We start from the raw sequence: 20,128 nt of genomic DNA on the forward strand, positions 1-20,128 counted from the left end.
CTCGGTTGTAAGGTGCCAACTCAAAAACCAGGAAAATGAACCTCATTTCCGTACTGAACCACGCCATTTGTCCATTAACTCTGTTGCCAGTGCTTCTTCGCACATGCAGTACGCGTTGCATGCGAGGACGGCTTCGTCGCTTTCTTTCTTGTTTACTGCTGTCGAAAAGCGAACCGAAATCCTAAGGTGCAAAACCCTTTCAATTGACTTTTTCCGTTAGACGCAAGCCCCCTGCACTCTCTTTTTGCCAGCGGCAAGTCCCATTTCGTCGCACCTTGTGTGTTTCCGAGGCGACTCTCTCAACCAGCTGTCCTCATCGCGTCGATCGAGGTATACAAGCGAAGCATCTTGACGAGACACAGTCGCAGAATTCAGAGCCAAGAAGATTGCTCTGCTGTCCGACACACTTCTGGTGTGTACGAATCCTCTCGAGTCGGGGTGGACGTACACCTCAGCCAAGTGGTCCACATGAGGAGTCGAACCGCGTCTCTGCTTAAAAGAGTTGTTCTCCACGCCGCAAGTCCAGTTCACGGTTGTAGATCGCTCCCATTTTCTCGCGTCGCTTTTCCAGTAGAGTCTCCACCGAAATCACGGTTCTGGGCTTCTCTTTCTTTGTATGCGTAAGCAAGCAAACCCCGGCACTTTTTGTGACGGTATGATGGCATGGAGGTCGGCCCCTCCGTGCAGTCGCCGAGAACGCGGTGTTTCTCCGGTGTTGCCGAGCAACTCGACGCCGCCATGCCTGCACCCGTACAGGACGGCCAAGTGGATTCGATGTCCACCTCAGACTTCTCCTGTTCCTCGTCTTTGCTTGTTGAAGGCGCAGGTGCCAACAGGTCCGTTGACTGCCTCCGCGGTCAGCTGGACTCTCGAGGAAAGGCCGAGACACAAAACTTCTCGGAACAGTTAGAGGGCAATTCTCAGTACCTGACAACTGCAATTGGACTTATAGGGAAACAAGCAGACTCTTTCCATGGCCCTGCTTCACTTGCACATCCCGCGGACCGTTGTGAACACGCGGAAGGCGGAGTAAATTTCTCTGCAGAGCGACGTCCACGTGGTTTTATGGGGCTGGAGAGGGATCGCAAAGAGGCTGATGAACGGGAGGGAGAGAGAGCGAGGAAACGCTGGAGGGGCGCCGAACGAACACGACAGCAGGTGCATGTGGAAAGGAAAAGCTTCGCCGAGCTTCCGCAAGAAGTTCTCGAACTGATCTTCTCGCGCCTTGGCCTCGCCGACCTCTCCAGATGCCTCTGCGTTGCAAAGTAAGGCGGGAGAAAGAAAAGGAAGAAACACAAGACACGCGGACCAACGAAGTGCCGCATTTAGCCAGGGAAACGCGCAGTGGCTGCATGCAGAATGAAAAAACTTGAGAAGACCAAACGACGGACAGGCGAATCGAGCTTGGAGAGTACCGAGTTTCATGCAGACCCCGAGTGAGTCGACGCGACGACAGCGACCTTGATCCAGACGCTTTCGCGTCCGGCAAGGAGAAATGAAGCCCATGAAGGGGAGAGAAGCACACGCCGCCTTCGAAGCTGTTCTGTTCACTCCTTCTCCAGCGTTGCCGCTTTTCCGGTCGGGTTTCCTGGCGTTTTCTGCAGGTCCTGGCATCCCCCGCTGAATGCTGTCTTCGCCAAAACAATCGTTTCTCTCGGCACCTCCCGTAAGTGTCTGTTGTCGGCTCGGGTTCTGACGTTTTCGCATCCACGAACGTCGTCGCGTTTGCCCGCTTGCGAGGTCCGCACACCTTGGCTCGCTTCTTTTGGGCGTTCTCTGCCGAAGTCCGCCAGTGCTCTTCTTCCTCGTTACGCCCTCTCCACTCGGTATTCCGCATTGTTCACCTCCCGTCCTGAAGTGATTTTTGGGGCAGCTGCTGCTTATCTGGAGGAACGCGTTTGAGATCTACGACGTTGGAAGAAATCTCTTCCCGTCCCTAGTGTACCCGCTATCGCTGCGACTGTGTATTTTGTCCGGTGGTCTTTGGGGAGAGGATATTGACAGCTGGACAACTTGTTTGCCTCTTGAAAGTCTTGATTTACCGGATTCAAGTTTGCGTTTGGTGGCGCGAAGCAACCGGACTTCTCGTCCAACTCCGGGAACGAAGATGTTGCGAGAACGAATGTCACTCTCGACTCGACTTTGTCGCGTGTGTGAGCTTCCAGGTCGTCTGCTTCTCACCGATGCACAGCTGGAAGCGCTTTTGAAACGATGGTACGCTTCGCAAGAAGAAATGGCTCTCTGCCTTAACGGCCAGTGCAGGAAGCGACTTGCTTGCATCCATCAGTTATGGCTTCACCTGCATGCAGGCGGCTGAAAGAACAGCCGCGGCACTGCTCGTACACGTCGACGTCCACACTCATTGTTCTTTGGAGACACGCCCTTACGCTTAAGTACCTGCTTAGGAGTATTTTGCAGTGTCATTAATTCTCTTCATTAGTTGAACAGTGCGTCGAGATGTTCCTGTGTGTCATCACTTCCACGGAGTATTTGTTCCATTGCCTCCTGTGGTTCCTGCTGACGAAGGGGATGCTATCTACACACTGAAAAGTATCTGCAGGAGGGTGCCACATAAACGTCCCGTTCTGCTGCAATTGCGTGTGTGTATGCAACTGGCCCTTGCCGCTTTGTTCCCCAGCGCTTGCGCCTTGCTCAGGTTTTCAGACCTGATTTCTGTTTTGCGTTTTTCCTTCGCAGTCCCGCTGTCCATACAGTCGAGTTGGACTGCTTTCTGCTCACGCCCAGAGGCGCCGCTCTCCTCGGCAACGCCCCGAGTCTGGTGTCTCTTTCGCTGACTTCCGTTGACCACCAGACGGATGAATTCTTTTACGGTCCGTCTTCCCTCAACAGTTGAGACCGGATGGGGTCGTTCCCTCTTTCGAGGTTGGCATCACTCCGATCTTTCACTACATACATGGGTGGCCCTGTCTCTCGGTGTGCGTCTCTGTATCTATGTCTTTCTGTGTGTATCTGTCTGCGCACATGCATATTCGTCTATCTACGCCCATGTATGTTTACCAAACATCTTTCTATGCATTTCTGTATGCATCGACCCATCTATGTACAGACATATCTGCCTACGTCTATCTCTGTGTCGCCTGCCGACATGTCCTCACGCGTCTATATCTAAATGTCTGCAAGGGATTCTTTCTCAGGTGGTCTTCTGCTTCTGTGCAACGGTCGCCTGAGTTGTTCCACGCATCTCTCGTTTCCCCCATCTGTTTCCGTTTTCGCTCCTTGATCTTTCTCCATTTGCGTCTACACGCGGATGCAAGTCTCGTTCACGGATTCGACTTGTGCGTCACCATTGGATTCGATGAAAACGTAAAATCACTTGTGTCTCTGGAACGCTTGTTCGTTTTCTCCCGGGTTTTGGTTCGTCTTCGCACATATCTGTCTCGGCTTCGCAGAAAGCGAGGGAGATGCGTTTGTCCTTATTTCGTTCTCATCTACCGCTCTTTGCTTTGATGTTCACATTTCTGCGGCTGTAGATCTCGTAGTGTATGCGGCATCCTAAACTCCCAAAAAAAAGACGGAAAAACACGAAGCTCAAATCGAAGTTGCATTGCGAGTCACTTGGTTCTTTCGTAGCACTGTCGTATCCATCCGACGGAAGTCACCGTCGAAGTTTAGGCTGAAGAGACCGTTTCGCTGTGTTTTCTCTCTCTGCAGCCTTGGCGGACGTGATCTCTGGAATTGAGAGTTTCTCCGTCGCCATCTTTGACAGGAGCAAACACATCACAAATGCGTAGGTCTGAGACGACGACGGTCGTTGCTAAACGAGGAATGGCGACCACCCCATTAAAGGCTAGAGAATTTGCACGCCTCATTTCGTTTCATTCTCTCTCCACACGTTCGTCTCCTTTCCTTTTGAGAGGTGCCCTACGGCACTCCGCCTTGCTTCGTTTGCGTGGCTCGCCTGTACAAGCGTTTCTGCCTTTCCTGCCGAGCGACAGGCGCGGCGCGACCACATCGGGTGTATGTACACCCCGCGGTCTTTGTACCTCTGTTGAGCCGACTTGACATTTGGGTTTTGAGGCGTTTCTGTTTCTTCAGAGCCTTGGAGCACCTGGCGGGACGGCTGCAGAAACTCCAGGCGTTTTCTGTCGAGATTTCCTTTCGGGAAAATCTGGACTTCTTCGTCCTCGCCTTGACTCGAGCGTCTGCTGGAACTCTGCGCCAGTACGTCTCGGAAGGCGAGTGCTCGCTTCTGGTGTGGCGTCTCAGATAGACTGAGAAGAGTGTCAATCGGTCCGTACCACACTGTGCGTTAGACCGGACTTTGACTCGGCTGGTGAATAACGTCTTTCCGCCTTGTCACTGAAGGTCAGATACCGAATGTTTAGGGACTTGAAGCTCCAGAAATGCAACAGCAACGCGATTTATCCTTGCCCGTTCTTTGTTGAAATAAGGACTGTTCCGAAAGAAACAAGGGTCACGGAACTCGGCTTCGACCGAAGAGAAAGACGCCTTCTGCAGAAGCTGATGAGACGCGCAGATTCAAAGGACAGACTCAGCTGTCTGCATGCTCACGACTCGGCGTTTCCTATCTTCGTCTTCTTTTCCTCCACTTTCTGCGCCACTAGAGAGACTTTCTTTGTCTTTTCAAAAACGGAAAACAACGTTCTCTGCGGCACCACCAGCCCCGTGCGCTACAGAGAAGCTTCAGGGTGCAGGAATATCTTTCAAGCGGAGAAACTCGGCAAACATGAGGTGTCAGGCATTGGTCGCGGGACCCAGGCGAAATCGTGCTTCGCGTGCATGCATTTGAGGACATTTTTCTATCTCTGTAAATGTAGACATGCGCACCCATTTGCATTTGCATCTAACGTAAACAGAAGAAATGGAGAGGAGACAAGAAAACGGATGCTCTTCTATGCTAGTGTAGCGAGCGCACGCGCCTCATTATCAGCACGCATATATATATATATATATATATGTAATTAGATGTATGTGCGTATGTGTGTAAGTATGTATGTATGTATGTATGTCTATATACGTAGATGCATATACATTAATATACGTTTATATATACATATATTTATCTATGTACGTTTATAAATATAAGTATAAATATATATGCGTATGCATATACATGCATATATAATTGTGTACACGTATGCATAGCTATATACATGTATATATATATATATATGTATGTATATGTATATGTACATGCATGCAACTGTATATACACGTGCACATATAGATCGGTGATGCCTGCTTGAACTGTAGGGACGCATGCATGTGGAGGCCTGCGTCTGCATGCGCGTCGAAAGAGAGACAGGTGAATGACCGGAGACGCATCAAGGACAATGAAAACATCAGCTCATATACGGAAGTCCTAAGCCAGCCACTAAAAATGAATCGTTTTTTTTCTGTTGTCCTCTCCTCAGTGTCACTCTCTACGACGTGAGTGAAGAGTGCCTGGTGCAGCTGACCGCGGCCATAGGGAAGAATCTTCTTTCCTTCTCCTACACAAAGTGAGACTGGACTCTTTTTTTCTGTTTTCGTACACACTCTCTTGCCTTTGCGTATGAGCCGAAAGGCGTTCTGGTCGCGCCTTCTGCGGCCTTCCCTCGAGTGCGGCGGGTCGAGAGTTCGTTAGCCGCGCGTCCTCTTGTTTCGTCTTCTGAGCCGCGATGAGGGTGCCCTCCAGGTCGCTTCTTCTCGGAGACCCAGCACCGCATCTTCAGGCCTTTTTCGTCTCCAAACCGTTTTTTTCTTTTCAGGACTTCCTCTACGTCTCTGCCCATCTCGGACTGGCTTCTGCAGTATCTGCCGCTGCGCATGCCCCGCCTAACTTCTCTGCGCCTCGTGGACGCAGTGACGCCGGGCGTCCTCGCTCAGGTTTCTTCTCCTTTCTCGTCGCTGTTTGTTTCGGCGCGACGACGGAGAAGAAGGCGCAGAGAGACAGAACTCGACAGAGAACGAGTTAGAGAGAGAGGACGAGAGCGAGAAAGAGACCAAGAAAGAGAAAGAGAACAAGAAAGAGAGCGAGAAAGAGACCAAGAAAGAGAAAGAGAACAAGAAAGAGAGAGAGAAAGAGACCAAGAAAGAGAAAGAGAACAAGAAAGAGATCAAGATCACTCAGGCTCGGGGATAGACAGAGATGAGCCACGGGTCGCCCGCGAGAGAGGAGACAATCGAGAGAGAAACGGACGAGAAACTGAGCGTCTTTCCTCTACATCGGCAGCGCCGCTCTCGTCCGGGGGGGCGCCGCGTCGCCAGCGACAGGACAACTTGCGTGAAGCGTTGGAACAGCGAGGGAGAAGAGGCAACGGCGACCGAATCCAGGAGGAAGAAGAAGAACCTCCGGAAGAGCCTCGAGGGCATGCACGCCCTCACGGGATCTCCAGAAACTCGCAGCGCCTCTGCTTCGAGAAGGTCAGAGAGATAAAAGAAGACAATGTCTCTTGACTGCGAATCGCCCACCTGGAACTGTCCACCCTGGCTGAGCACTAGGAGAGACACTGACACATACAGATCTATACATACATGTTCTAAACATTTGTATCTCTATATGCAGTGTTCGCCATGTCTCTGTACATACATGTTTGTACGCGTGGTTCTCTCGTTATCTATATCTATATCTATATACATCTATACCGATCTATACATATATATATATATATATTTATGTAGACTGGTGCACATAAATGTATATGTGGACATATCTCTGCACACAAAGTCGTGTCTTCACTTGTGCATGCTAGTACATTTGTGGGTTTGAGCTACTTAAGACTTGGTTCAGTAAAGACGCCTCACGTTTTCGTTCGTCTTTGTAGTTTTACATTTGCAGTACCGAAGTGTCTCCAGGGACGCCTCGATGCATGCATGCCTTTGTGCGATATATTTCTTTGAAGCCGGCGGAAGTTCCGCTGTCGTAGTCTTTCTCACCCTTTTGACTTTGCGCTCTGCTTTGCTCGTTCGTGCTGTCCGGACTTTAAGGAAACGACACTGTCTCCTGCTGTTGCTTCTTTAAGTGGAGCGCCTGCCCCTCCTGGCTGCATGCGTTTGCAGATTTAGCACCTGCGATTTCTCGTCGTCTTTTGCGTCGTTTTCTGCTGCCCGTTTTCAGGTGCCTCCCCTCGTGTCGCCTGCGGGACTCAGCTGTCTGCGTCCACTCGCTGGTAATAAAAGTCGAAAAGCATGCCTCTACTCGTCCTCCTCCCTGCGTCCAACACTCGTGACTTCATTGCCCTCTCTCTATCTCAGTTTCTCTCTCTCTCTCGATCTCAGTTTCTCTCTCGATCTCAGTTTCTCTCTCTCGATCTCAGTCTCTCTCTCTCTCTCGATCTCAGTTTCTCTCTCTCTCGATCTCAGTTTCTCTCTCTCTATCTCAGTCTCTCTCTCGATCTCAGTCTCTCTCTCTCTCGATCTCAGTTTCTCTCTCTCTCGATCTCAGTTTCTCTCTCTCTCTTTGTCTCGCTCTCTGTCGGTCCTTGGTGCACTCATCCTCTCTGTTTTCTGTCGCTCTTGGCCATCTCTGGAGCGTCTCGTGTCACCCCTGCCCTGTGTTTCACTCCTCTCTCTGCGTGCTTGTCTCTTCCGTTCTCTTTCCGTATCTTGCTTTCTGGAACTTGCTCTCGAGCGTCGCTCTGCGTCTCGTCTCTGCCTCGGCGCGCCTCCACCTCGCTGCGCGTCCTTTTTTCTCAAAGCGTGAAAACCTGCATTCAGCGGCGTCGCGGTCTGTGCGCCTCTTCGTTTTTCCTCTCTTCCGTCTTCCTCTCTTCCATTTTCCTCTCTTCCGTTTTCCTCTCTTCCGTTTTCCTCTCTTCCGTTTTTCTCTTTTCCGTTTTTCTCTTTTCCGTTTTCCTCTCTTCCGTTTTCCTCTCTGTAGGGCACCTTGAAGTTCTCGCTCTCAGTCGGTCCTTCGGTCTCCCCTTCACACACGCCACCGACGTGGATTTGCTGCAGTTCTTTGCGGACTTCTCTCCTCGTCTCCGCGAGCTGGAATTAAACGGGTGAGAGATCTCGCGAAACCAGACAGAGAAACGCGGAGAGTGCTCGAGGACCCTCCGCAAACAGAGACAGCGGACGTCTCTTGGACGCCGGCGTTCGGCAGCCTCCCCTCTGCGTCCTCGATCCGCATTCCTCGCTTTCGCAGTCAACGGCCGTCAGCGCAGGCACAGACGCGGCTCATGATACGGCGACTGCGACCTGCGATCGCTCTTTTTCTCGTTTGCCGTGGACGGCAGAGACCGCCTGCTGTCGACGCCAGAGAGCGCTGGATCTCCAGACATCTTGTTTACGGATTCGGCCTTTCCCTTGCTTCGCTTTTTGGGCCTGCAGCTTCACCAAGATGTCCGACGGCTTTCTTCATGAGGTCCTCGTTGCATGCGCAGAAGCCCGCTTCTCTGCGGCTCCCTCCCACGATTCTTCCCCTTCGTCTCTCTCTTCTTGTTCCTCCACTTCTTCTCCTTGTCCTTCGCTTTCTTCTGTCTCTCGCGCTTCTCCATGCTCGCCGGCCTCGGCGGCGCCTCCGCTTCGAGGCCCAGGAGTCGCGTCGGGATTCAAACTGAAGAAACTCTCCTTGGAAGCTGCAGACATCAGCGACCTCGGACTGCATGCAATCGCCACTGCTCTCGTACGCATGCTCATACATACGCGCATTTCTCGAGAGTCGGAAATGCACAGATACCAGTTCGTACATCTGTCCCTCTATACAGGTTTTTGTGAGTCTATCTCTCTGTTGATCTCTGTATCTGTCTCTCTATTGATCTCTGTGTCTATGTCTATCCCTGCAATCATGCATCTGTGTGTAAGCTGTGTGCGTTGCATGCGTGAGAGGGATCGTCGCGTGAGGGATTTGTCGTTGGGGAGCACGGGGACAAGTTATTAGACAAGGGTGACACTGGCATTCGCTTCTGGAGGCGCTGGCTGCTCCGTTAGCATGTCGTTTTTCTTCGACTCAAGTCCAAGCCTACAGAGGAAAATGACCTTCCTGAGGCCTCTTTGGGTCTCAGAGAAACGACGAAAGAGCGGAGGTGCTCTGCTCGCAGAGCGACGCAAACAACGGTTCTCAAGAGAAAATGTCTGACAAAACTGGACGCGCACTGCGCTCTCTGTCCGACCCAGCTCGCCCATTTGTCGCATGCAGTTCCGCAAAACGGATGCATGCAGTTCCGGAGCGGCTGTCGGATTTCGCTGCGTTTGCGTTTTGTTCAGGGGAGCACGGCTGAGACGCTGTGTCTGAAGAGATGCGCGAATCTCTCAGAAGCTGGCCACTGCGCAGTCGCCGAGTACTGCCGGGTGCGGACATTTGTGGAGAAAGGAAGCAGAAAGAAAGTCGCCAGCACAAGACGCAAGGCAGGCAGGATCCGACGCGGTTAGAAAAGGAGCAGATGCGCTTTTTTGAACTGAGAAAAGAAGGACAGCTGCGCGCGAACTCGCACGAAGCAGCGCTGTAGACGAATGGCTTTTCTTCTGGGGTCGAAGGCTTTCACGGCTTTCGTTCCCCACACAGATCTCCCATCTCCAGTCTGCTGCAAAAAAGGAAGGACGCAGAAACCAAGGAGTCCGTTTGTCGGTCTTGGCAATTTTCACCGTTCCGTTTTCAATGTGCTTTTCCACTTTCGCTTTCAGTGTTATATTTCCCATTTTTTCTATTTTTTCCGTTTTTTTTACTTTTGTGGTACCCGCGTCTCCGCCTTGCCTTCTTCAGAATTTAACCTCGCTGAATCTCGGCTTCTGCTCGGGCGTCAACGACCTCAGCGTCTGCTCGCTGCTTCAGTCCTGTCCATCGCTGCGCACACTCGTTCTCAACGACGCGCGGTGGGCGCTACAGACAGTCGAGCGTTTCCGGAAGTCTCTTGTGTGAACTGGGCATGCGAGGCAATCGAAGGCTCCTCGACCTTCGTTCTTCAGGTTGCCATTTGGGGATGCATGCAGACACCCGACTCTGAGACAGTTTGGCGGAGGGAGGGCTGCGTCGCACTGAGTATCTGAAGCCTCTCGCCGTCTCTCCACAGATGATGCGCGTTTGACGAGGTCTCCCTTCCTTCGCTTTGCTTGGCTCTCTTTGTCTTCTTTGCTTTTTCGCGCTCCTCACTCTGTCGCGCCGGTTTTTCTCGCTTTCCTTTCCGACCCGTCATTCCTTTCCTGCTCTCTCTTCTTCTCTTTTCTTCTTCTCTCTTCTTCTCTTTTTTCTCTCTCTTCTACTCCGCCTCTCTCTTCGTCGCCCGTCTCCGTTCTCCTCTCTGTCTTTTCGTCTCTTCGCTCTCCACCTTCAACCTGCCGCCTTCTTGTTTCCTCAGGTCGAGAGCGTGTATCGTCTCGGCGCGTCTTTTCAGGATTTCGGATGTCGCTCTGGAGGCGATCGGCGCGTCCCTGGGCGAGAATTTGCTTGAACTCGCCTTGCACCGAAGCGACCTGATAACAGACGACGGCTTGAAAGCCTTGGCGCGAGCCTGCCCGAACCTCGTTCTTCTGTCTCTCTCTTCCTGCACACAAGTCACGGACGCCGGCGTCGTCGAGGTAGCGCATGCAGTGAAAACACGGTCTTCTCTGCCCACCTCGCCAGCCCCAAGACGCTCACCTTCTTCACCAAACCAACAAACAGCCAAAGGATATCTAAATATATATATATATATATGTATATATGTATATGTATATATATATGTATATATATATATATGTATATATATATATATATTTATGTATATATATGTATATATATATATATTTATGTATATATATGAATTCAGGTGTCTGTCTTAACATGTGTCTCGAATGCTATCTGCATATTTCCATCTCTGATGCTGGATGTCTCCCTTGCGTTCGATCCTTCTTTCTGTCTATCTTTCGATCTACTTATCACTATAAGCTTGTCTACCTGTATATCTATCTCCAACTCTCTGACTCTGTACATGAGTATATATGCATGCAAATATATGGAAATATATGCAGCTAAACAAGCAGACCTGCCGATAGATGCGTCGACAGTTCTGCAGATCGAAACAAGGGATATATGTGCATGTACATGAGGACTCATATATATATATATATATATATATATATATATATATATATATCTGTAGCTATATGTACACCCTCATACAACGGAGCTGCACTCAGCTCCCTAAATCTATCTTTGTATCTGCGTGAGCATGTGTGAGGAGCTACGAGGATGCCGGTTTTGCGTGTGAGCTCTATCAAGAACATACATAACTATATATATATATATATATATGTATATATATATATATGTATATATATGTATAACGTGTAAACAAATAGAGATGGATGTATAGCTGCAGGTCTGTATACTGTGTGTCTCGGTCTAAATAGGCATGTGCGTTTATGCTTGTCGAGTATTCTATTCGATCTGAGTCCAGACCAACTGGATGTCGTTCGGAAGAGACTCAGACATAAAAACTACAGGGGTCTCGTCTTGGAGAATCGTCTGCACCCCCATCTTTTTCAGAAGATTCGTTTTTCTTCAGATCGCACAGTCCTGTCGAAGACTCCTCAAGCTGCGTCTTGACGGCACGCGTGTGGTGAGATTTCCTTCTCGTTTCTTCGCTTCTCCACTGCATCTCTGCCACAGTGCTCAACTGTTCTTCTGCAGAGACGCTGAATCGCTCGCTCTTGTTCTCTTCAAGATTTGGAGTTGGCTTGGGTTCCTTCTGCCCTCCTGGCGATACGTTCGAGGTTCTCGGCGGTGGCTGCTGTTCTCTCATGTCCTTCTTCCGCCAGTGCTTCTCTCTCTTTGTTTGACTCGCTTTTCTGCCTCCTTTTTCGCCACTGTGTTCTGCGGCTGGTGGACAGCTGTCTGTCTGTCGTCTCCCTGTTTCTTCCCCGTGCGGCGTCTCGACGTTCTCTCCGTCTTCTCGCCTTGCGTCCTTCTCGGTCGTCTGGCCTCTGTGCCTCTGCATGTTCTCCGCCTGTGTTCTCGCTCGACTCGCCGCTATCGGCTGTCTCCCGTGTCTCCCCGAGGCGTCTGTTTCGAGGTTCGAAGCTGTTCTGTTCTCCCTGTTCTCTGTTTCTGTTCCAGACGGACGTCGCGATTCGCGCCGTGGGCAGATGTCTCCACCGTCTCCGCTATTTGCATCTTCAACGCTGTTCGCATGTGACCGGAGAAAGTCTGGCCTTTTTCTCGACTGAGACGCATCCGTGTCTCAAGTGTATCGAACTTTCGGATCCTCGAAGAAAAATCTCCAAAGAACAAATTCGAGCCTTCAGGTAACTCCACAGTTCACACGTCGCCTCTCTCCTTCGAACTGCCGTCTCTCTGTCCATCTGCCTGTCGATCACCACGGTTATTTGTCCAGCGTATCTCTTTGTCGACCTCCCAATCTCTCTGCGTCTCGCAAACTTTGTCTGTCTTTGGAGACCTTTGTACAGTGGCTTTTTCTCTGTGGATTTCGATCCATCTGCACGATCCTTGTTTCTCCACCTGTCTCTCATACACAATCTCTCTCCCTCTCTCTACATATATATGTATATATATATATATATATATATATACTGATATATATAAATATATTTGTATATCCAGCTTTGTGTACCAATCCCTAATTTCACGAGATTCACGTACACTTAAGGATGCATTTGTCTATGCGCACAGGACATGCGTACCTCTCCGAGTGTAGCTGAAATGTACATAGATATATGTATATATATATGTATATATATATATATATATATGTATATATATGTATGTATATATATATATATATATGTATATATATATATATGTATATATATATATATATATGTATATGTATATATATATATATATATATATACGTATATGTAGGATGGTAACATGCGTCTTTTTTTGTGGAAAGTGGAGAGCGAGGCGAAGCTCTGCAAAGGCAGAAAGGTGAGAAGCGAGAACGCAAAGGGGAAGACACAGAGACAAGTACCAGATGGACGGACGGGAGCTACAGCTGGATACTGGGGACTCGGTTTGGGGGAGGAAACGCGAAGGCAGAAAGACGAGTCTTCGAAGACTCCTCTTTCGCATGTGGAGACGAACCAGCGGGACTGTGTCAGAGACTCCGATCTTCAAGTGCTTTTGTTTTTGTTTCCTCGCTGTTCTTCGCCGGCCTCGCCTCTCTCTCGTCTCCGTTCGGCTGCATTGTCTTTGTTCGTTCCCTGTTTTGCCTTCCAGGGCGCGGAACCGGCCGGCGACGGCGCTGCAGCTCGGGGACGCCGCTCTGGACGACTGATAAAGATGACTCCGACGAGCGTCAGAAGCCGGAAGCAGAGGCGACGCGAGTCTCAGAAGACGAGTGAAGAAGGAACGAACACAGAGGGGAACAGGGAGGGAGCCGAAGAAGAGCGAGAACGGAAAGCAACAGGGAAGGAAGGAACGGCAGAACAGAGAAGCAGAAAAAGGGAGAGAAGAGAGCGAGAAGAACGCAGGAAGCGAGAAGGCGGAACACAGAGGGAGGAAGCCGTAGAGGTAAAAAGGAAAAGTAGCGCAGAAAGAGGTAGAAAGAGGAGCAGATGGAGAGATGCAGAGCAAGAGACATTGCGTATCTCATATCCGGAAAGAGGCGGACAGAGAAGCAGACGGAAAGAGAGATGCAGAGCAAGAGACATTGCATATCTCATATCCATGGAGAACGAAGACGCTGACTAGCTGAGGGTAAAACGGGTGAGGACCCACATCAGAAACCGAGACAAGGTTTTCTCGCCGGCTTCGGGTTTTCATTGCCTCGGATCCTCATAGCCCAGTTGCCGAAAAAGCAGGCTGATAAACGTCTCAGCGATATCATCCATTCCGTCGGATGATGTAGCTATTCGAATACATACATATATATACATATATATATATATATATATATACATACTTATATGCGTGTATGCCTCGAATTCCACCTACATGCCGACATATGTGTATGGACAAGGAGTGTAACTTGTGAAGAGTCCGAGGAGGTCGTCCAAGTGCGTACGTGGATGGGGAGGCAATGGACGAGACATCGATGAAGGGATGTTCGTTGTTAAGCCGACTTCTCGAACAGCTCGCGCCGTTCTTTCCCACATCGGGCGAGAGACCTGAACGCGGCTGCACTGCAGAGAAGTGGAGACCCTTTCCATGCATGCATGCTCCGTTGCATGCAGACAGAAATGCCCATATGTGCAGATGTCCATGCTTCTTTTGATGCGTGCTTCTATGTACAAGCATCTCTATGCATTCCTGTGTGGTGATACGCATGTTTCGCACCTTTCGATGCACAGAAAAAGATTCAAGCATTTATTTCTTCTACATATATATATATATAGATATAGATATATACAGTGCATGCGCGCGCATACCCTGTAGAAAGGAACTGCGCGCGAGTCCGACTCCACGGTGACTCGCTGACGCCCAGGTCGAGTCGAACGCGTTTTCCTTTCGGCGAGCGAACGTCACCAGGCGGCTCGCCTTGCGCTCGATTGAAACGTATGGGAGACAAGATAAAAAGCAGCAGCGAACGCGGATACACCAGTGGTTTGTCAGAAAAGAAAACGCTGCAAACAGGGACGGCGAGAGGTTGCCGAGGATCAAAGAAACCGCGGCGCTTTCGCAGGAGACAATGAACCTCGAAGACGTGCTCCACCTTTACACGCACTTACATCCTCCCAGTGCTTCTTATATCTGCCCATATATATATATATATATATATAATGACATAAATATATATATATATATACATATATATTTCATCAGCTGAGCAAATTGTATAGAGGTAGACGTACATGTATATATATATATATATATATATACATATATATATGTATATATTTTATAAACATTTGTGCACTCACACATATATATCTACATCTCTCTAGACATATGTATATCTATGTATACTGGCCGTAATTGTCTATCAACGTAAATGACTATTTACATCCGTAGACATATGCTCTATGAGGTGAGAGGTCTGTACCGAAGGGAGCGTGCTTCTGTGTAGGAGATCCCTGAGAGCCCGGGAGCGCCAGGTTTCTCTTCCGTAGACCACCGAACGACTGAGGCTTTCCATGCCAATCATGCGCAACGCGTTCACCGATGCGGACATCCATTATGTGAGAGAGCTAGACTGCACAAGCGCGAGAGACCGAGATGTGATTGCAGACGTTCTTCGTCTCTTTAGAAGGCGATCAGAGGATGTGTACAAGAGGAACAAAGGCCTTCCTGCAAAAAAGCAAACTCGAGTCTGCGGCCTGTGCACCCGCTGTGTCCTAAGCGTTTGAGGCTTTCTCGCGGAGCCTGGGACAAGAAGAGAACTGAATGTTCCTTTCGAGCAACGAAAAGGAAATGTCACTTTGTCGCCTTCGTGGAACTAACCACCGCCTTGGAGGCCTCCACCAGCTTTTCTTGTTCCTCCGGTTTGAGCGCGAGGAAGTCGGCCTCCGAGACGCGCGCTGAAACAGCAACGAGGAAAAAGGAGAGAAACGCGAAACTGCGAGTTCGACGCGAAATCGAGAACCTCACGCGACGCACAGACACACACACACACACGCGTCTGCAGCCGCCAGCGTGGGGAGTCGCCGACGCGGACAGGAGTTTCAAAACAGCGCAGGCATCGCTGAAAGACTCGTGCCGAGTCTTCGCAGACATGCGCCGACAGGCATACGCTGTCCCTCCGTGTGTGTCTGTGTGACTCCAGGACATGGAAAGGCATGCCGCGAACAGGGAACAATCATTCTCTACAGGCATTTGCGCATTTGCGTCACAGCACAAAAAAACGCTAGGAAATGTGAGAGGAGGGCGATGCACTAACGGCTCGTTGCCAGCGAGTCACGCCGCTTCATTGCCTGCGTTCGTTCGCGGGACTGAGACAGCATCCAGAGTTGTTCACCTCTCTCCTCAAAACAGTCATGTCGACGGGGAAGCCAAGCGTCGGGTGGCTTGCGCCTTTCTGAGTCTTGCGTCTTCGCATGTTTTCTCCAGAGAGCGTACTGGGTGCTTCACTTACTTTCCCCGTAGCGGTCGAGGAGATCTGGATTCGCGAAGAACGGCGGTCCGTCTTGAAGGCCGCGGTACAGCCCACAGTTGATGATTCTGAAGCAACAAGGTGAAAACAGAAATGTTCCAGAACGGACACCGCAACGATGCAGAATCCGAGAAGCGGCTGAAGCGCGGCAGAAACTCAGTACGAAGACGAAGGAGGACGCGGAGACACCCGAACCGATACACGAAGGGAAGGGAGAAGCAGCGACGTCTCTGCTGCTTCAAGAAGTCGAGAGACAAGCCTCAGAGAGACGCATGGGGACGGTGCAAAAGCTCGTGAGAACGTCGTTCCTTCTGTGCCCAGGCGAATTCATGGAAACATCGCGAGACAACGTGATCTCCAGTTGAATGCAGGTTCTCAGAAATCACGCATTGAGACGTCCTTCAGCTCCATTCCGTAGACTTCGTAGGCAGTCAAGGAGGCCTTTTTTTCAGAGAGAGTCACTCGCTCGCTGAGTCGAGAGGGAACAAACGTACGCCTTCTCACCAAACGCATACTGGTGCACTCAGTCGATGTTGAGTAACAGTGTGCAGCAACGTATAGGCCAACGACGAGCCGCGGAACTCCACCGCCGCCCAGAGAACGGCGTCTTGACTCTTGGTGTGGGTCCTCACCTGACCGGTTGCATCGGAGCTCCTGTTTTGCTTCCTGCTTCTTCCTCGATCTGCGACACCACGCGTTAAAAAGACAAGAAAGGAAAGATGAGAACCTCCGGCCAACCTGCAGAAGCCGAAGGCCTCAACCGGGAACTCAGGACCTAAGTCTCACCCTCTCTAAGCCGGAGCTCCGAAACACAGAATCTGGAACGCCCAAACTGAGGGCGGCAACCGGCGATTCAACACCCTGTACCCCAACTTCTCTCCCTCCGTAGCTGTGAAATGGGAAGACGCTCAAGCCTCGCTGTGAAGTTGTATGTTGTCTGCTGGCGGTCCGAGGACCGGCGGAGAGAGTGTGTGTCATTCTCGCTTGCCACTGTGGCCTGGACTCCTGCTTGGACCTTTGGGACTGGCAGAAGGAGCATCGAAATGCTGGGTGCTGGTCCCCTCGATGGAATCTCGCGAACGCCATCTACGCGCATCACCGTCTACTCTTGAGGTAAAGAGTCCAGTGTCCACAAACCAGGCGAAGAAGCGCGGATATCTGCCTCTCGCAGTTCCACTTCTTCTGGGCTCGGTTCGGCTCCTTCACTACCTCCAGAGAGCCGCAAGATGACCTGATTGACGCTGACGCTTCCCTGCATCTCACCTGCTTGATGACGCGCATCCCCTTGAGGACAGTCCCGATGACGACGTAGTTCCGGTTGAGCGGCGTGAGCGCATTGAACGTGATGATGAATTGAGAGTTGTTTGTGCTCGGGCCAGAATTCATGAGCGCAACATCCCCGTCCTGAATAAACTGCATGTCGAAATTCTCGTCGGGAAAGCTGCGCAGAAAGCAGACACGGCGGCAGTCCAGAAACCACAACAGGCTGCTGTCCGCCTTTTTGCCGTCACCAGAAAAGCCCTGTGCGCGCGCCCTGGTGAGGAGAAACGCCCAGAGAACACACTGGCCCACTCGTACAGAGTTCGCTTCATTTCTGCTTCTCTCTCCCATGCATCGCCAGTGCTCGTCTCCCTCTCCCTCTCTCTCTCACACATCTAGGCGTCTATGCAGGCAAAAAAAAACAAAGGGACTCTTTACGCTTCCGTCTGTCTCCGCCCATGTCGCTCTGTCTAGTGCTCCAAGCATGTGTCTCTACATATACACGAATGTGTACATATGCATATATATATATATATATGCATATGTACACATGCGTGTGTATGTATAGATGTAAGTATATATATCTATATATATATATATATATAGATATATATATGTATACGAGTAAAGCGTTTACGCAAGACCCTCTCTGTCTCACTGTCTCTCACGACTGTTGCAACGTGTATGCATTTTTTTTACATTGGTCGTGTGCTTTCTCTGCGTTTCGCTGTGGATCTGTGTTTTTATTTTTCGCTCGCTTCGCGTCTGTGCGGAGCGCCAATAGCGACTCGCAGTCCAGGACTGAGACGCGCCAGCTCAGGAGACAGCAGGCAGACGTCCCCGTCTCTCCCTCTCGCTCTCTCGGACTTTCCTCGCGCAGTTCCAAGGAACGGATCCTCTCTCCCTGCGCCTCGCCGTCGATTTGCCCTCACTCACGTAAGTCCGTAGATGGAGAGCTTCCCGACTCCGGTGCCTGAAAGGACGTCGCCAGCCGTCAAGTTGACGCCTCGCTTGACAAGGTGGACAGGAGTATTTCGGTAGCCGATGACCTTGTCTTGGACTCTGTAGCCTTCGCAGAGCTGGATGAAGTTCTCGACTGACAGCGGGACTCTGTCCGAGTAGAGGCCGATCAAGACGCGGCCAATGTATCGGCCGCCGAGCGCGAAGTCCATGAACACACGGTCGCGGATCGCCTGCTTGTGGACCGCGGAGACGGAACGGTCTCTCTGGAGGCGATACAGGAAAAAGAGAGGCGGCGCCGTGAGCGCAAACGCCAAGGCGCCCTTGACGCCCAGCGGCGACCGCCGCCACCAGTTGCGCGGTCTCTCAAGCCATTCCCAAAGCAGGCCTTCACGAGCAGAGGAGAAAGAAGACGAGGACGAGAAAGAAGATGAAGCAGGGGGAGCGTGAGAGAAAGGAGAGGAGAAGAAATGAAGACGAGACAAGAAATTCATGGCGAAAACAAGGGAACGAGCTACATGCGGGAGAAGACACAGACAGGAGAAAAAAGTCAAAGAGAAAGGACACAAAGAGACGGCACGAGAAACGATGAACGATAAGAAGAAGAAGAAGAAAGGGGAAAAGAAAAAGCAAAGGAGGAGGGAGAAGAGGAAGGAGAAGAGGAAGGAGAAGAGGAAGGAGAAGAGGAAGGAGAAGAGAAAGAGATGGCGACACAGAGAGACAGGAAGGAGAAGAGACTGAATTGCTTTGACGTAGTGCAGGTCTGCCTTTATTTCTGCAGAGAATAATTGATGAGCAGAAGAATCCAGCACTGGGTCGCGAATGCCCTAAAGAGGGCCAACACAGTGCAGGCCAGCAGCCATAGTGTGGCGAAGTCTTTGTGAAGGAGCGGAGAAGACGGAGAAGAAGAAAGACAAAGGTGAAGGACAGAGGCGAAGAAAAGAACGAGAAAGAGAAAAGAGTACAGTGGGAAAGATGGGTGACAAATTGAGCATTAAAGATAAAGGAGAGAAACGTCGCATCTGCGCATTTTACAGATGCACGAGTCTCTCTCTTGCGTCGGCGGACGCACAACAGCTGTGGCAGACGAGGAGGTCAGAAGACAAGGAAGAGGTTGGGAGGAGCGGCGCAGAAAAGAGAAAAAATGTAGAGAGAAAGAAAAACAGACAGAGAGAAGAGGAAGAGAAGAGAGAAAAGAGAGAAAAGGGCAGAAAGAAGGAGAAAAGAAGAAAGAGGATTGGAAAGACGGCCGGAGCGCAGCAGGGACAGGACGAACGATGCAGAGAGAGAAGCGTTTCCTTGACACAGAGAAGGCTCACGAAGCCGACAAAAGAACGGCGAATCAAACGAAACAGATTTCACGTACAGACGAATCCGGACCAAAATCGAAAAAGGAAAGAAGAAGCGTTATGCAACGGAAAAATACACACGGCACTCCGCATGCAAAAAAAAGAGAAAAGGAGACATGTGAACAGACCGTCTCGCGCTTGTCTTTTCCGAGTCCTCATTTTCACCTCGATTTCCCCCATCGATGCTTTCCATCGCTTCCAAAGAAAGAAAACAAAGCCTCCTCTGTCTCCTTGTCGCGCGCTACGAAGACGGCCTTCTCTCAGCTTCTTCTCTCTCAGCTTCTTCTCTCTCGGCTTCTTCTTTTCCTCTCTCTCTATGTCGGTCCTTTTCTCGCGATGTCTCCTCAGTCTCGAGCGCGAAAGGCCTTCGTGGAGGGAGGCCGTTGGTTTCTCTCTGTCGTTCCAAAGGCTCTTCGCTGACGCCAGGAGTCGCCTGTGATTTTTTATCGAATCCGTCTTGGATGCCCAAAAGAGCATGGTTTTTCTCCTGGGTCGACGCGGAGTCCTCGAGCTTATACAGGCTCGTTAATGGATGAGACACAAAATGAAACTCCATGGCCATCAAAGGATCCTCCACGCAAGAGACATCCTCGGAAGGCGAGAGAGAGAAGGAGACGCTGCAACAGC

The 20,128-nt window shown here is 50.6% G+C and overlaps 2 protein-coding genes across 2 annotated transcripts; one reads left to right on the forward strand and one right to left on the reverse strand.

Moving 5' to 3' along the window:
• Positions 1 to 663: 663 nt before the first annotated feature.
• On the forward strand, positions 664 to 13,747 carry TGME49_262530 (leucine rich repeat-containing protein; the record flags this gene model as incomplete). Its single annotated transcript, XM_018781287.1, has 17 exons — positions 664 to 1,265; positions 1,605 to 1,666; positions 2,166 to 2,214; positions 2,698 to 2,831; positions 3,673 to 3,748; positions 4,057 to 4,182; positions 5,397 to 5,483; positions 5,733 to 6,387; positions 7,082 to 7,133; positions 7,844 to 7,967; positions 8,296 to 8,590; positions 9,172 to 9,255; positions 9,668 to 9,777; positions 10,296 to 10,479; positions 11,448 to 11,501; positions 11,999 to 12,186; positions 13,121 to 13,747. 17 exons carry the CDS (start codon positions 664 to 666, stop codon positions 13,176 to 13,178), a joined length of 2,940 nt encoding a protein of 979 aa, XP_018637122.1. The 3' UTR covers positions 13,179 to 13,747.
• Positions 13,748 to 15,083: 1,336 nt separating this feature from the next.
• TGME49_262520 (cyclophilin, putative) lies at positions 15,084 to 18,646 on the reverse strand (the record flags this gene model as incomplete). The annotated part of the gene is made up of 5 exons (XM_002365313.1): positions 15,084 to 15,360; positions 15,915 to 16,000; positions 16,565 to 16,614; positions 17,196 to 17,373; positions 18,129 to 18,646. 5 exons carry the CDS (start codon positions 18,644 to 18,646, stop codon positions 15,257 to 15,259), a joined length of 936 nt encoding a protein of 311 aa, XP_002365354.1. The 3' UTR covers positions 15,084 to 15,256.
• Positions 18,647 to 20,128: the final 1,482 nt, after the last annotated feature.

The sequence above is a fragment of the Toxoplasma gondii genome, chromosome VIIb, assembly GCF_000006565.2.
Source record: "Toxoplasma gondii ME49 chromosome VIIb, whole genome shotgun sequence".
NCBI lineage: Eukaryota > Apicomplexa > Conoidasida > Eucoccidiorida > Sarcocystidae > Toxoplasma > Toxoplasma gondii.